At 39.9% G+C, this 14,243-nt stretch overlaps 1 protein-coding gene across 2 annotated transcripts in view; it reads left to right on the top strand.

The window, feature by feature from the left end:
* immp2l (inner mitochondrial membrane peptidase subunit 2) overlaps positions 1-12,631 on the top strand; it is a 166,754-nt gene extending 154,123 nt beyond the window's left edge. For both annotated transcript variants that reach the window (XM_044356038.1, XM_044356037.1), the window contains exons 5-6: positions 4,920-5,022; positions 12,362-12,631. In XM_044356038.1, the coding sequence (XP_044211973.1) occupies positions 4,920-5,022; positions 12,362-12,484 (226 nt within the window). In that variant the 3' untranslated portion in view covers positions 12,485-12,631. The remainder of the gene's footprint in view (positions 1-4,919; positions 5,023-12,361) is intronic.
* The last annotated feature ends 1,612 nt before the right edge of the window (positions 12,632-14,243 follow it).

Below are 14,243 nucleotides of genomic sequence, written 5' to 3'. Positions count from 1 at the left end.
AATCAGCATGAAAACGGTCCGAACCAAACGTGATGAACAGTGACGGAAAAGTTTGACAATTGACGGCTTCAGTCATCGACATCTTTCACACACACACACGCAGGTCAGAGCAGGTTTACACGTCTTAATCCAGCGTGCGCAGCTGTCAGCAGCTGTTGACCTTCTCCTCATCGAACTCCCATTCAGGAGAAACATGAATGTTTAATCGTCTCCGTCTCAGTGAAGCGTCCCCATCTTCGCCTCGGTGAAGCACTCTAACCCTCTGATTGGGTAAAAGCACATTCAGACAGCGATGACAGGGCAATTTGTAGCATCTGGAAGCTCTATGAGGCGTCTGCGGTGTCACTGTGTTCTTTTGTCTTCATCAGTGTGTGTCTGCTGTATCTGGGTTAAACCCTCAGTAACAAGACCGCGACTGTGCAGCTCAGGTTAGGACACGCTGGAAGGCAAAACGTTAAATCCAGAATAGTGACTGGATTCACTGGGTTTTAAGGGGATATATATATATAAGCTATAAAACATCTTGTTAGTTGGTTTTTTTTCCAGAAAAAAGATGTTCAGGGTCACTAAAGGTCAAATCAAATTTAAGTAGCTCTCCATCCTTATAGATATCCTGTTTCCTAGAACTTGTATCGTATCTTTGTACTTTTTTCCATAATTATCCGTGATAATAACATTGTACATAGTTAAAAGGTCAGATCTGGGAAGACAGAGACATCACTGAAAAATAATCTGACAAAAACACGATGTAAACAAACTGTTTTTCCAAATTATCTGGACGTGTTGCTGAGAACAAGTGTTTGATAGTTGAATAATTGTTTTAGGCATTTAAGCAAAAATGCCAAAGTTATTCTGGTTGCAGCTTCTCAAATGTGAAGATTTAAAGTTTCCCAGTGTCGTACTGTACATGATAGAACAAGTGTTTGACGATTAAATTGTTTGATGATTTTTGGGTTAATCACGTTCAGCAGTCGCCTCCAACAGATGAAGGTCATCTGTATGAACGTGGAAGTTCTTGAGTCTCTAAACACAAGTCTGAGATTAATGAGGCTTTGTGACAAAATAACATGAACATATCTGGGGGGGGCTGTGGCTCAGGAGGTAGAGCGGGTCGTCCACTAATCTGAAGATCGGTGGTTCAATTCCCGGCTACTCCAGTCCGCATGTCGAAGTGTCTTTGAACGAGATACTGAACCCCAAATTGCTCCTGAAGGCTGCATCAGTGTGTGAATGATTAGATCCTCCTGATGAGCGGGTTGGCGCCTTGCATGGCAGCCTCTCCCATCAGCGTATGAACGTGTGAATGTGGCTTGTAGTGTAAAGCGCTTTGAGTGGCCCAGTAGACTAGACATGCAGCCCATTGTCCTCTACAGTCTGTGGAGTAACGCATTAAACCCAGCAGGAATAACTTGCTAGCTTATGACTTCATTCATCACCTACTGTTAATCAGAATAAAACCATCATCTAAGCTAAACACATGATACTACAAAACTTTGCCTAGGAAACGTAGCATCAAGCTAACGAGAGATCAGCTCACCATCAGTCCGTGTAGGCAGATTGTTCGGTCTTTAGCGTTACCTGGACAGAACGCAACTTAAACTTTCAGGGCTTCATGGAGATTTATGAAAGTAAAAATGATTTCTTGGAGCAGAGGATTGTGACTTCTGTTTTCCGTTTTTCCAAAGTTTCAATTCTTGTTAGAGCAGCTGATAACAGAACAGCTCACAGCACAGTAAAGAGCCATCTGTAAAAGCTGGAGTAGCAGTTAAATTTCACTTTAGTATTAATATTATTTTAATGGCGTAGGGAGACTATATTTTCAACATATAACTGCTTTTACTGGATCTCCTGGAAATATTTCTTGGTAAAAGCGTCCAAACAGTGAAACAGTGAGTGTTATACACAAGTTTAGAAGTGATGGAGACTGGACTTCATCTATATAGTGAACCAGGTTTCACAACTCATTGTGGCTGATTGCCGATGCTGATATATGCACATATTTTTTTCCAGCTGGCTGAGGAGACTATTATGCATGAAAGCATAGATTGTACTAAATATGATCAAGAAAGACAATATATGAAGAAAGACTTTAGGAAGACTGGAGTTCAGGAGCTCAGCATTAAAACTTTAATGAACCTGCCAAGTTGGTGGAGCAGTAGAGTTTTCTTTGAGTTCATTAGACAGACAGGATTAATGTGTAGGATTTAATCTCTGGTCCACACTCCGGAGCAGAAGGTGGCGGTAATGCACCTAATATGCTGGTTGCCAACCGCTGTTATAAACCAAAAAGAAGAAGGTTTTTTACTTTTTAAACAGAGTGGTACATCCTGTCAGCCGAAGTGTTTCCTATCTGTGCAGCCAAACCCGCTGACCTGCTGCGTCTTCCCACTTTAACCCTAATAACAAATGGGCTCGGTGCTCCAGTTGGATCCACATGGAGAGCCGGGGCTAACGTTAGCTGACAGGCTAGTGGAGCGTTAGCTGCAGCATGACCGGAGGGAAGCACAGCCAGCTAGCCTCTGCTAGCCTCCCCGCTGACGTTAGCCCCGGTTCTCCATGTGGAGCACCGAGCCCCGGTTTGTTATTCGGTCAAAGTAGGAAGAAGCAGCGGGTCTGACGGGCAGCTTGAGTGAAGTGGAGCCTGCGGAGGAAGCAGCGGGACCGTCAGGGTGAAATAGTCCATCAAGGGAAGCACAGTCAGGCGGCGGAGGAGATGGCGACATATCAGCCTCTCATAATCGGCAGAATTCGCCGATGCCGATATTTTATTTTAGAGCTTTTATCAGCCGATACCGATGACGTGCCGATAACATCGTGCATCCCTAATTGTCATGCCCGTCTAAATAAAGGCTTTTAATATACTTATTCTACTTACAACACGTGTCCTTCCTCTGCCGTGTGTCTGTGGAGATTGTGGTGGTTGTTGCTGTAAGAGGGATATGTCTGTCCTGCTTGGATTTTTTTCATCCTGCAGTCACACAATGAAGCATCCGTCCATTTTAAACGGATGCAGAGAAGTGTAGAGATCACCGTCGGCTATTTTCTGATATCAGCACACGATTTTACAGCTCAACGTTCAACCAGATTGAACTCATTGTGAACCGGACAGTGTTGTAACATGAAGCGAAGTAGTTTCAAATGAACATTGATGTTACCGCCCATTGATGTTGGGCCCAGTCAGAGGGCTGCGATGATCATTCTTGATTTTTTTTTTTTTCTTTTTAAATCCTGCTCCGAGGCATACTGTACAAGATATTCCAGTAATGACAGATTGAGAGAGTGACTGAAGCCAAATCCATAGTTCCTTCCCCTAATTTCACCGTGAGAGATAACACGAAGGTCACACCTCGTCTCTGAGGTTCGCTGAAAGAAATTCTGGCTCATGTAGGGAAACCGCTAATTAAAGTAGAAATTATGTGAGGCAGGTTAATGGAGAGAGAGAGAAAAAAAAAAGTTCATCAAAAAATTACAGCACTTCATCACAAAATAACTGCTGGGATGAATTTTTAAAAAACACACACAGATTGATGATATAACAGAGTTTTTTTCCTGTGGCTGTTCTGCTTCAGATTCTTTGTGGTTAAATAACGTCCTTGGTTCTTCTTTAAGGATTTCACAGTCGCTCCCACTTAAATGTAGCAGAGAATTGGTGTCACATAGTCTGTAACCTTTTATTTATTTCTGCAAAAAGGTTTCAGTTTTTTTTTTTTTTGTTTTTTTTTTCTGTGAGTCAGTAAATTCAACTGCTGTGGCTAAATCAATATTTATGTTTCCAAGGCCTCTTCGGTCAGCCAGCCTCCCGGACCGGCATACACGCATAAGGAATCACAGACAAATTTCCATTTAAAAAGTCACTGAGGCTATAATTCACAATGTTCCCCTGCTAAATGATAAATCAGCTCTGGAACAAGCCCATAACAGTCCACAGGGATGATGAAGGGTGTCGGACCTTCTCCTCATAAACGTGACAACCTGATTGAAGCAGCTACAGCCTGAGATGAACGCCAGCATTAGTCTGAACGTGTCCTCGGATCAGATCTTTGTTGGAGCGAAAAGGAGGCGACAGGAGGGCAGGCGACGCCATGCGGAGATGATTTAGAGGCCAATGATTAACGATAATGAAATGAAAGCAATAATTGTCCTGGAGATTTGATACGCCATCAACAAGGACTTTAACCGCAATTTTCCCCTGAATCTTCATCTTTTCTTTCTCTTTTCAGACGTAATGAAGTAATTATTCATCCCTGCTGGAAAGTTAAAACCCGTCTCTCACTTCACTTCAGTTTAAATATTTTTCTAATTGGACATTTCTCTTTGTTTTGCCAAAAATATTAATATTAAAAACATGGATTTTATGTTATAATGTGAAAGCTGTAGGTTGGTGTCCAGGTGTAAAAGTGACTCCATGCACTATATGGTCAAAAGTATGTGGACACAGCTGGGCAGCTTTTGGGCAGTGAATGTTTTTCCTGGTTTGGACCACAGTTCCAGTGAAGGGAAATCGCTCCTCTTATTGGTCAGATGTGGTCCTGAAGAAGCTCCTATCGGCCCAAATATCAAGAAGACAACGTATTTTGTTGTTAGTCCAGTTCTGACCGTGATTCATTCTCCAGCTAGCTGCTAGCAACTGATCTCACAGGAGCCTTTTAGCTCAAACTTGCAGCCTTGTAGTTGGTCAGATGGAGGTCAGATCACATTCACACCACAAACGAACCGCTCCAGAATTAGTTTGTGACTGGACCGAAGCCACTTCCTGTGCAGTTGTTTGGTCCGAGCACGATTGCTGTGTTCAGATCTGCCCAAACGAATCGCACCAAGAAGGAAAACCAACCAGACTTAATAACACAGGTTTGAAAACGATCTTAGACAATAATGTTCTTCCAACTTTATATTTTTATCTCTTCTCTCCATCTCTTCAGGACTCTGGGCTACAAGAATCGATATGTTCGAGTCCCTGATGGTCACTTCTGGATCGAGGGGGATCATCACGGACACAGTCTGGACAGCAACAGCTTCGGACCGGTACGAACTGTCATCTATCGACTGATCAGTACATTCCTAAAGTTTTCAGGAATATAACCAGCCAGTTTGATCACATCATCTTTCCACAGACATAACTACACAGTTATAAAACTGTGAAGTTATAAAAATCAATAATTCACATCAGCATGTTCAACAGCGTTTCCATAGCAACTGACCTAACGAAGACCTGAAAAAGTGGTTTCATAAACATCTCATTATATTAAAATATATTTAACTTCTGGTTTCCAGATTGATAACATCGAACTATCAATCAACATAGAGCTTGATTATTATTATTAATAATCTCTTTATAGCACTTTTCATACAGAAAATGCAGCTCAAAGTGCTTTTCCATTTAAAACAAAGGAAAACTGAAATAGAGGCATGTTAAAAATGCAAATTTACAACAAACACACAACATAGTTCACACTTTATTGTGTTCAAAGACACTGTTGACAGCTCAAGTGCAAAGCATTACAAATAAAATCATTAGAATAAATACAGTACATTACTATATTAAATGTATGTCTAAAAAGGTTTAAAACCATTTTAAAATGCAATTGAAACCATAAGTAAATAAATAATAAAACCTAATGTTAAAACACTAATTAAAAGCTAAGTGAAATAGATACGTTTGTAATTGTTTCAGCAGCAAAAAGAAAAGAAAAAGAGTGAAGAACTACTGCTGAAGTGCCCTTGAGCAAGGCGTTAAATTCCAAAACCTCTCCATTCGACTCTGATGGAAAACTGTGTTTTTATGGCTGAGATGAGTTGAAAAAGAACACAGAGCTTAGTGAAAATCCGCGGATAAATAAATCCAAAAGGTAGGTGTGTTTGTGTGTGTGTGTGTGTGTGTGTGTTCATGTGTGTTTGTGTGTGTTGTCAAAGGTAAGAGTTTTATCCGTTCAATCTGATGTTGAGCCGGGTTTACTTACATCCCCTTCTGGCTGCAGCAAAGATTTACAGTATTGTGAAGGAAACTGAAGTGACAGATTACGCATTGTGTGTGTGTGTGTGTGTGTGTGTGTGTGTGTGTGTGTGTGCATGTGTGTGTGTGTGTTGCCTTTCAGTACTTAGTGTGTTAACAGATCTTGACGTTTCTGTCGACTTGATTCGTCCGCTCTGACAGACACTGCATCTGCTATTGCTTCTGCTCCAAACATAAAGATTTCATTAACATTTCATTTCAGGCTCCTCGTTGTCTCTCCGGTGCAGAAAGAGTATTAACATCCTCATATTGACTCCTGCTCGCTCTCCGCGTGCTGTTTCTAGTGGGTCCCTCTCAGGTTTTTGAGCGGTGTATAAAACATTTTCAGCAGAGAGAGGGCTGCTTGCTATGGGCAGCACATTACAGGCCAGACAGAAGGCCCCGGCTCTTCAGCTGAAACGAAATCTAGCTGAGGAGCTCAGAAGAAATCCCTTCAGAGCTCAAACCCAGAACACATGGACCAACAGATCTGCAGAGCTCGACTGATCTTACATTTTATTCCCAAGACGTTTCTCTATATGTGTGTGCCGCAGCAATCAGAAGTTCGACCAGCAGACAGAGAAACGAGAAGATAATTATCCAATGTGTTCTCATATAACACTCATATAAGCCATTATGGAGGATATTGCATTTAGATTTGTACATCTTTTAAGGTAATTCAATCTGGAGCTACATCCCTGATATGTAGGAACTTTAATATGAAAGTTAATTAATTTTCTAAATATAAAGAGGTGTAAGAGGTGTTTTAAAATAACACACAAGAACAATAAACACAATTGTCACAGTAAGGGAAGTAAAACACAGGGAGACATTTAATAAATTATCAGTTTAATGTATTCTACAACCAAATGTATTGTTAGAATAATGAAGCATAAACGGCTTTACTTCCTGTCAGTTTCAGCACATCCTAAAGGTTCCTAAAAGATACATAACATGAAAATTCGAAACATTCAGTGGTTCGGATTCGAGAAGCTACATAGGTGATTCATTTCTTAACACTATAACGACAATACAAAGTACAACTCCAAAAGTGACCAAGCTGTGTTTGACTGACATTAGCTGGTAGTTGACAGCTGTAGCTACAAGTCATGGACAGACAGCATGACGCTAACAGGGATTTTGAAGAGCAGCAACCAAACCGGCATCTAACAGGTCTGAAGTGACATTTGCATGTCTGTTTATATGCTGTTTAATGTGCTGCAGCTGAGCAGCTAATTATCTATGTAACTGCTAACCAACGTTAGCGATGCACTTTTCCCTGCTGAATGTTTGTTTGGTGGTTTGTAAGTTAGATAAGAAGGAGACTTTAGCAGGAAAGCTAATGTGGGTTGTTGTTCAGAGTCAGTGGCTCTTGTGTAGCAGGATGCAATCAGGCTCAGTGTGACCGTCTGCTCTGTATATGATAGAACGCCATGTTTTCCTTTTATGCAAAGATTTGATTTGCTGTATCGAAATAAGGACTCCAGCTACGCAAGATGAACAGATGAACCGTATTTAATTAGGGAGAGCCATCATGAAATCAAAAAATTTCAAACAGAAATTTCTCCCTTTTGTGATTTACAGAGCAGATATGTTGGTGTAGCAGACAAACAAGAAGTTTAATTTCAGTTGCTGGTGGCAGTTTGGGAGGTCTGGAACTGAAGTACATAGCTGTTTGAACATGATTTCAGTTGGGGGTGTGAGGAAGCTGATTATAATTAAAAAAAGATTCTTTTGAGTTATTTTTTTTAGTTTATTACATACTTGCAGTGATCCCCCACTGTGCACATTTACATGAGGCACAGCCATGTAACTTCATTGATTATTTAAATCTCCAGACACAACAACAGGATCAGTCAGGATCTATTGTTAATTAATGTTCCTTGTTCTTCTACTCATCCAAAAGGTCAGCTGTCACACACAGAACAGGTTCATACAGTGAAATTGTTTGGAGTGAAGCAGCCGTCCTCCTGATAAATCCTGAGCTCCATCAGAGCTGTCGAAAAAAATTCATTTCAGAAGCTAAAAGTTTAATTGTGTCACCCCTGGAGAGAGTTTCCTCTGTCCTGTCAAGTTTATAACTACAGATTTTGCAGCTTTGATGCTTAAATGTCCCACAATATTTGCTGCAGTGACATTACTACGCACACAGAAAAACATTTACAATTACTGAAAGTAGCCTCTCTAATCTTTAAAGTAAATCGTTAAAGAAAACACTCATACATCAATACAACACACAATAAAGAAATCACCTGGGACGCTCGCACTGCTTGACATAATTTAAAAAGCAATACAGCCCACAGGGACCGGTAGAGGTGGAGTGTAAAGTCCACAGCAAGCGGCTGCATCGTGTTCCAGCTGCCGGAGACAATTCTAACCAGCATGTGTCAAACGGGTCCACACGTCTCACGCCTTTTCCACTCCACTATCATTACACAGGGTCTATTTTTGCTGAACAGGTGCACACACGACAGCAAAAAAAGAAATTACTGCAACACAATAGGGCCTATAGGTTGCTGCAGCACTCCTACTTCCCATAGTTATGAAGTAAAGATTTTTCCCTTTTTTACACGTACAGGTGATGTAAATGTAGTCATCCCCCTTTCTGTCTGTTTTTCTCTGTCTCTCTCTGTCGTTCTCCCAGTAGACCATTTATTGGACAGTGCTTTAAGGTGGAGTTGAAAAGTGGCTGTCAGCTTCCATCCCTCCTAACAGACATCACCATCATGCATCTCACAAAATCACATTATCTCTTTATTCTTACTGAATGGCTCAAGCTGTGGCAGCATCTTGCTGGGCCTCGGCATCATTCTGTTTCTCTTTATGGGAGGAAAATGTCACCACCACTGCCATATTCATATTAGGGGAAACATGACTAAAACTGCTAAATCAATAAGGTATACTCAGGATACATCGCATCCAGCAAGGAGGTCTCATTTCAATAATATATTCTTTTAAAATCCGGCCTGCAGTGCTCGCTGCCACCCACCACAAGAGTCTTTTCACTCAGAAGCACATTAGCTCCCACAAATAATGCACACTGGTCACACTGGGTCGACCAGGAATACTTCAAAACATACACCCACAATACATTCAAATGTGGTCTAAAGTCTATACGCAGTGTGTGTCTTACTTTTTTACTTTTCTACATGTTTTGTTGTTGTTGGTGGTGTTGAGGGAGTTGAAAACTGCTTTTCAAGAGACTGAAAACTTTGAGAAATGTTAAATGGTGTAAAACTCTGAATGCAATACAGAGACAAGTCGGTTTCATGTCAGTCGATCTCAGGCTGTGAGAGTATGGCCTATTAAAACGTTTAAAGGTATAATAAATAAGATTTTTACTGAGCCCAAAGCACAAAAATGACCATAATACATCTGCAGGAGGTTGATGGGGGTGTTGATCAATACCAATGAGTCAGCCAGCACTCAGCCAGCTGCTGAGATTTCTGCCTTTCAGAACTCTCTACCCAACTCTGGTGTGTAAGGAAACACAGGAAGGAAGGAACCAATGAACTAAAAGACAAAAGAAGAAAATAAAGAACAAAGGAACCAATGAGGGACCCAGTGAACCAAAAGGAAAATAAAGACCCAATGAAGCAACTAATAAATTGAAGAGAGAACAAGGGACCCAAAGAAGAGCTAAAGAACAAACCAAGGAACTGGACAAGTAACATATGGGTCAAAGAAGGAGTCAATGAACCAAAGAAACAAGAAAATTAGGAGCAAACAAAGGAACCACTGAACAGAAAAAGATGAGAAAAAAAGAACCAAAGAATAAAGTTAGGAACAAAAGAAAGAACAAAAGAAGAACCAATGAATAAACCAAGGAACCAATGGTTTAAAGAACTAAGTAAATGAAGAACAACTAAAGTAACTAAAGAAGGATCCAGAGAGCCAAAGAAAAAGAAAAGGAGGGAGACAAGGAACTAAATAAGGAAACCAAGGAAACTAAGAAGAAACCAAGAAATTTAACACAGAACAAAGGAACCAATGGGGGAACGAGTGAACCAAAATGAAAATAGACCTAAAGAAGTAACTAAGACATTGAACAAGGGACTAGGAACCAAAGAGAGAACAAAGAGCTTGAAAAGGAAACAAGGAGCTAAGGAATTAAAGGGCGGTCTAAGGAACCTAAGTAGGAACCAGGGAAAGAGGGAACCAATGCACCTGAGAATAAACTGAGGAAATAAACCAAGGAACCACCGAAAGAACCATGAAAATTGAGATCGAAGGAACTAAGGAATTAAAGAGAGAACCAGGGAACCAAATGAAGAGGAAAAGAATAAACCAAAACAGAAACCAATGAACTCGACAAGTATCTAGTGAATTGAAGAGGGAGCCCCAGGATTCAAAGATTCAAGAAAATAAAGAAGGAACCAAAGAGTCAACCAATGAACCAAAGAAAGAAAGAGCTGAAGAGAAAAAGAAGAAACCAAAGAAGGGACTTAGGAACTATAGAAAGAGCAAAGAAGAAGAAGCAAAGAATAAACCAAGGAAGGAACCAAAGAACAAGAGAAGTAACAACTAAATTAAAGTAGTAAACAAGGAACCAAAAAACCAAGAAAATTAAAAATGGACCAATGAACCAAAAAGAGCTGAAGAACCAAAGAAGGAACCAAGGAGGGAACTAAGAAATTGAAGAAGGATCCAAGGAACTAAACCAGCCAACCAAAGAAAGACCCAAAGAATAAACTGAGTAAACAAGAACATACATAAGTAACTACTAAATCAAAGAGGGAGGAACCAAAGAACCAACAAAATGACAAATCATGGAGCCATTAAAGTGACTCTTGACCTGCAACAGTGGAGCCTTTTATCTCTGTTGCCCAGACTACAGCCAGCAGGACGCCCTAGGATTCAAATCAAACACCTCCTCGCCTCATATCACATCACGAGCCAGAGCACACGGCTGTCTAAAGGTTACTCTGAAGATGAAGATGAGCGCGGTGTCTTTTAAAAAAAATACATAAACGCCAGCATTTCAGAGATAACAGGCGTCATTAAAAGCGTTTGACATTTCCTGCAGTGTGTGTGCGTGTCCGACCTTATGCAAAGCAGCTCTAACTGATGCAGCAAGGACGATGTCGGACAACAGTGAGCGACCAGATCTTTTGCTGTCAGCTTGCCAGTTTTAATTAACTCTGCTGTAAGCCCCTGGACCAGAGTGTAAACAAGAACGCTTTAAATGTGCCCAAATAAGCATTTTTCTGCATGTAATGGCTCTTCATCATATTTAGTCTTTTGAAACTCTAGAGGAATAATTATGATTATAATTAAGATGAGCTCAGCGCTTTCTAAATACAATACACTACTAAATACAATATTTTTTTTTATCACTCTTTACTAATTTCAGAAGTTACTCAGGGTACACAGAAGGCATACGACTCTACCAAGGATATACAGTCCTCTAAATGTGTAAAAGTAAGACAATTCTCAAATAGGCATTTCTTCTTCTCGAACATTCATCTTATTCCTAGAGTTGGATGTTTGAGCTTCACTGTGCAGAATGATCTATGTGCAGAGTGTTTGACACTTGAAGGCTGTTTTCACATTAATAGTATGAAAGTGGAAATTTCTCTGTGCTCATTAAAAATTGGATTTCAAGGGCCGGGGCCTACGAGCAACTAGTTTGGATGTCAATCGTGGTCAAATATTCAACAAGTGTGATATGGAAACTTAACGCCTCCAGTGCACAAACACTGAGAACCGACTCTACAGTGAAGGAGAAAACATCTCTCTGCTGTCCAGCAGTTAAACTTCTGAAATTAACTAAATTTGCATATTCATAGAATCTGGAATTTTTAATGAGGGAGAAGGAGTAGATGCCATTTTCAGGATTTTAACGTGGTAATTATAGTTTTTTTTTTTGTGGAAAAAACACATCAGACACATATTATTGTTCCAAGCAGAGTATTTTGATACATGTCTAGAGGGGATCTTTATATAAGAAATTATTTTTACAATAATGCAAAAGTTCTTATGTGTATGACAGTTTGTTCAATAGAAAAACTTTTTGTAAACTTCTAAAATGTAAATAAAAAATAAAGAGAAATAAGGGCTTTACATAAAATTTTAATCCTTAAGAATTATTATTGATTATCAGCTTGTAATTGAACAATTAGAGGTGCTATTGTATGATATTGATAATAAAAAAAAAACTTATCAGATAATAAAGTTGATAAACCAATGATTCTGTGTTCAATAACAGTGATAAAGATCATGTTTATTTATTGACGTCATTTATAAGGGTACAGAGCTGAAAATAATTCACTTCCATGTCATCTATTACTTTCTCATATCAGGACACCTCATCGTACATTATCACTTTCTGAACACTCAATTCTGACCCTTAGTGATTTTTTTTTTCCCCAGGTGTCTGTGGGGCTGCTTCATGGTCGGGCCTCTCACATTATCTGGCCACCTAATCGATGGCAGCGAATCAGACCGGCCCTCCCTCCGAACCGAGGACCACTGGACACCGATGAAGAGGAGTGAAGACACACACTAACACACATGAAGTTTTTATATCTGTGATTATGTCAATTTGACTGAAATGACGTGTCTGTTAGCTGCAGCGTTGCAGCTGTATGAATACATTCAAATACACTGTATCACATTTTTATATAAATATTCAGAAGGAGACTTTTTGATTTCTTGAGTCTGTTTGCTTCAGGGTTGTCATGTTTTGTTGCTTTGTGACATGAATAATTCTCTCTTAAAGACAGGTCAGACAACAGGGACCCTACTGGTACTTGAGACGTTTTCAGGTTTTTTGAGTCACAACCACACAGAGTCAAAGTTTTGACGTTGCGTCTTTTCTAGCCTCTCCAACTCAAGTATCTCTCTCATTGAGGATATCCTCAGTCATTTGTGAAAAAGTGAGTGTTTTCCTGGGGTTTACTGTCTAAGATAAATGAAGCAGTTTAAACCCTTTTTGGTTTTAAAGGTGCCCTGTGGTAGTTATGAGGTGGTAAAGTTGATGTATCAATAAAAGCAAAATGCAACAAACAGACTGGGAACAGACTTGGTGAATAAATGATGATGTATATGAAGCATGTGACATCCATTGAAGAGATGAAAAATAGTGGCCGTGTGGAGCGATGAGGAGACTCAAATGAATACATGAAAACATAAATGCTGTATTTCCATCATGTTTTATATATTGTTTTTCACAGTTTGAGGTGACGCTTTTTTTAATTATGTCATCGTTGTCTCAGCTTCTTCTGCAATGGTTTAATGGCACCAACTGGAGAATGAGCGCCACAAACTGTTTTATCTCGACAACCCGACTCCTAATATTCAACCACCCAACTCAGCAGTGGATGAAAACACACCATGAAATGCAAAATGAAATTACAAGTTCAACATGGGGCATTCACACACTGCTAAAAAGGTTTTTTCACTTGGCGCAAAGTGCTGATGGGTCTTTCAAAGACTGCAGGATACACACTTAGCAAATACAACAGATGAATAGATGAAAAGGTAAGGTAAGTACAAAGATATCACCTTTTGGATGAAAATGGTATCTAAAAAGTTTTAGAAACTAGCCGGCAGATTGACGAGGAACAGACTCACTTTGAGGAGGCAGACTCTGGAGAAGACATTTACCTGCAGGAGCTGGATTCTTTTCTTGACTTATAAATTACTATTTTATGGTCATGACTAGGAGTAAACTTGATGAATTTTATGTGTGATGTATTGGAAAAAGCTAAAATGCTAATGCTGAGTCACTAATACTACAATACTGTTGCTGTGAACCCCCATGTGGAGGATATTTATAAAGACTGGATGTTTTTATAGATGGGTCTAAATTGTAGGCTTGTGATAATCAGTAAGGTATGTTATTTTTATTGGTAGCAGTCCAGAGAACGCCTCAATGCCTGCATGAACCTCCACCAGGCTCGCTTTTGCCTACAGCCACAGAGAGACTGTTTCAACGACTGGCATGATGAACAGGGACTGTAGGTGACTGGACTGGGGGAAAGCCACATTTATTACCCCAGTGCATGCCAGGATAAAAGAGACTGCAAAACGCTGGACTATGGAGGAAAAGCCAGGGATTTTTTTTCCTATATAGTATGTAAATAGATTGTTGTAAATAGTTTTTGTGCAGGTTTTTCATTGTTCATTTGTTAAAGAATCTTTGAATGTGGTAATTTACTTACTACTCCAAAGATCCATAATATCAGTGGTGCCAGTTAGCACAAATGGGTTTCCACTGAGACATAAACGCACGAAAAAACAATGCAGACAA

The sequence above is a fragment of the Thunnus albacares genome, chromosome 7, assembly GCF_914725855.1.
Source record: "Thunnus albacares chromosome 7, fThuAlb1.1, whole genome shotgun sequence".
Lineage (NCBI taxonomy): Eukaryota > Metazoa > Chordata > Actinopteri > Scombriformes > Scombridae > Thunnus > Thunnus albacares.
Note: the sequence above shows the minus strand (reverse complement) of the source record. Positions and strands in the feature narration are given on the sequence as shown.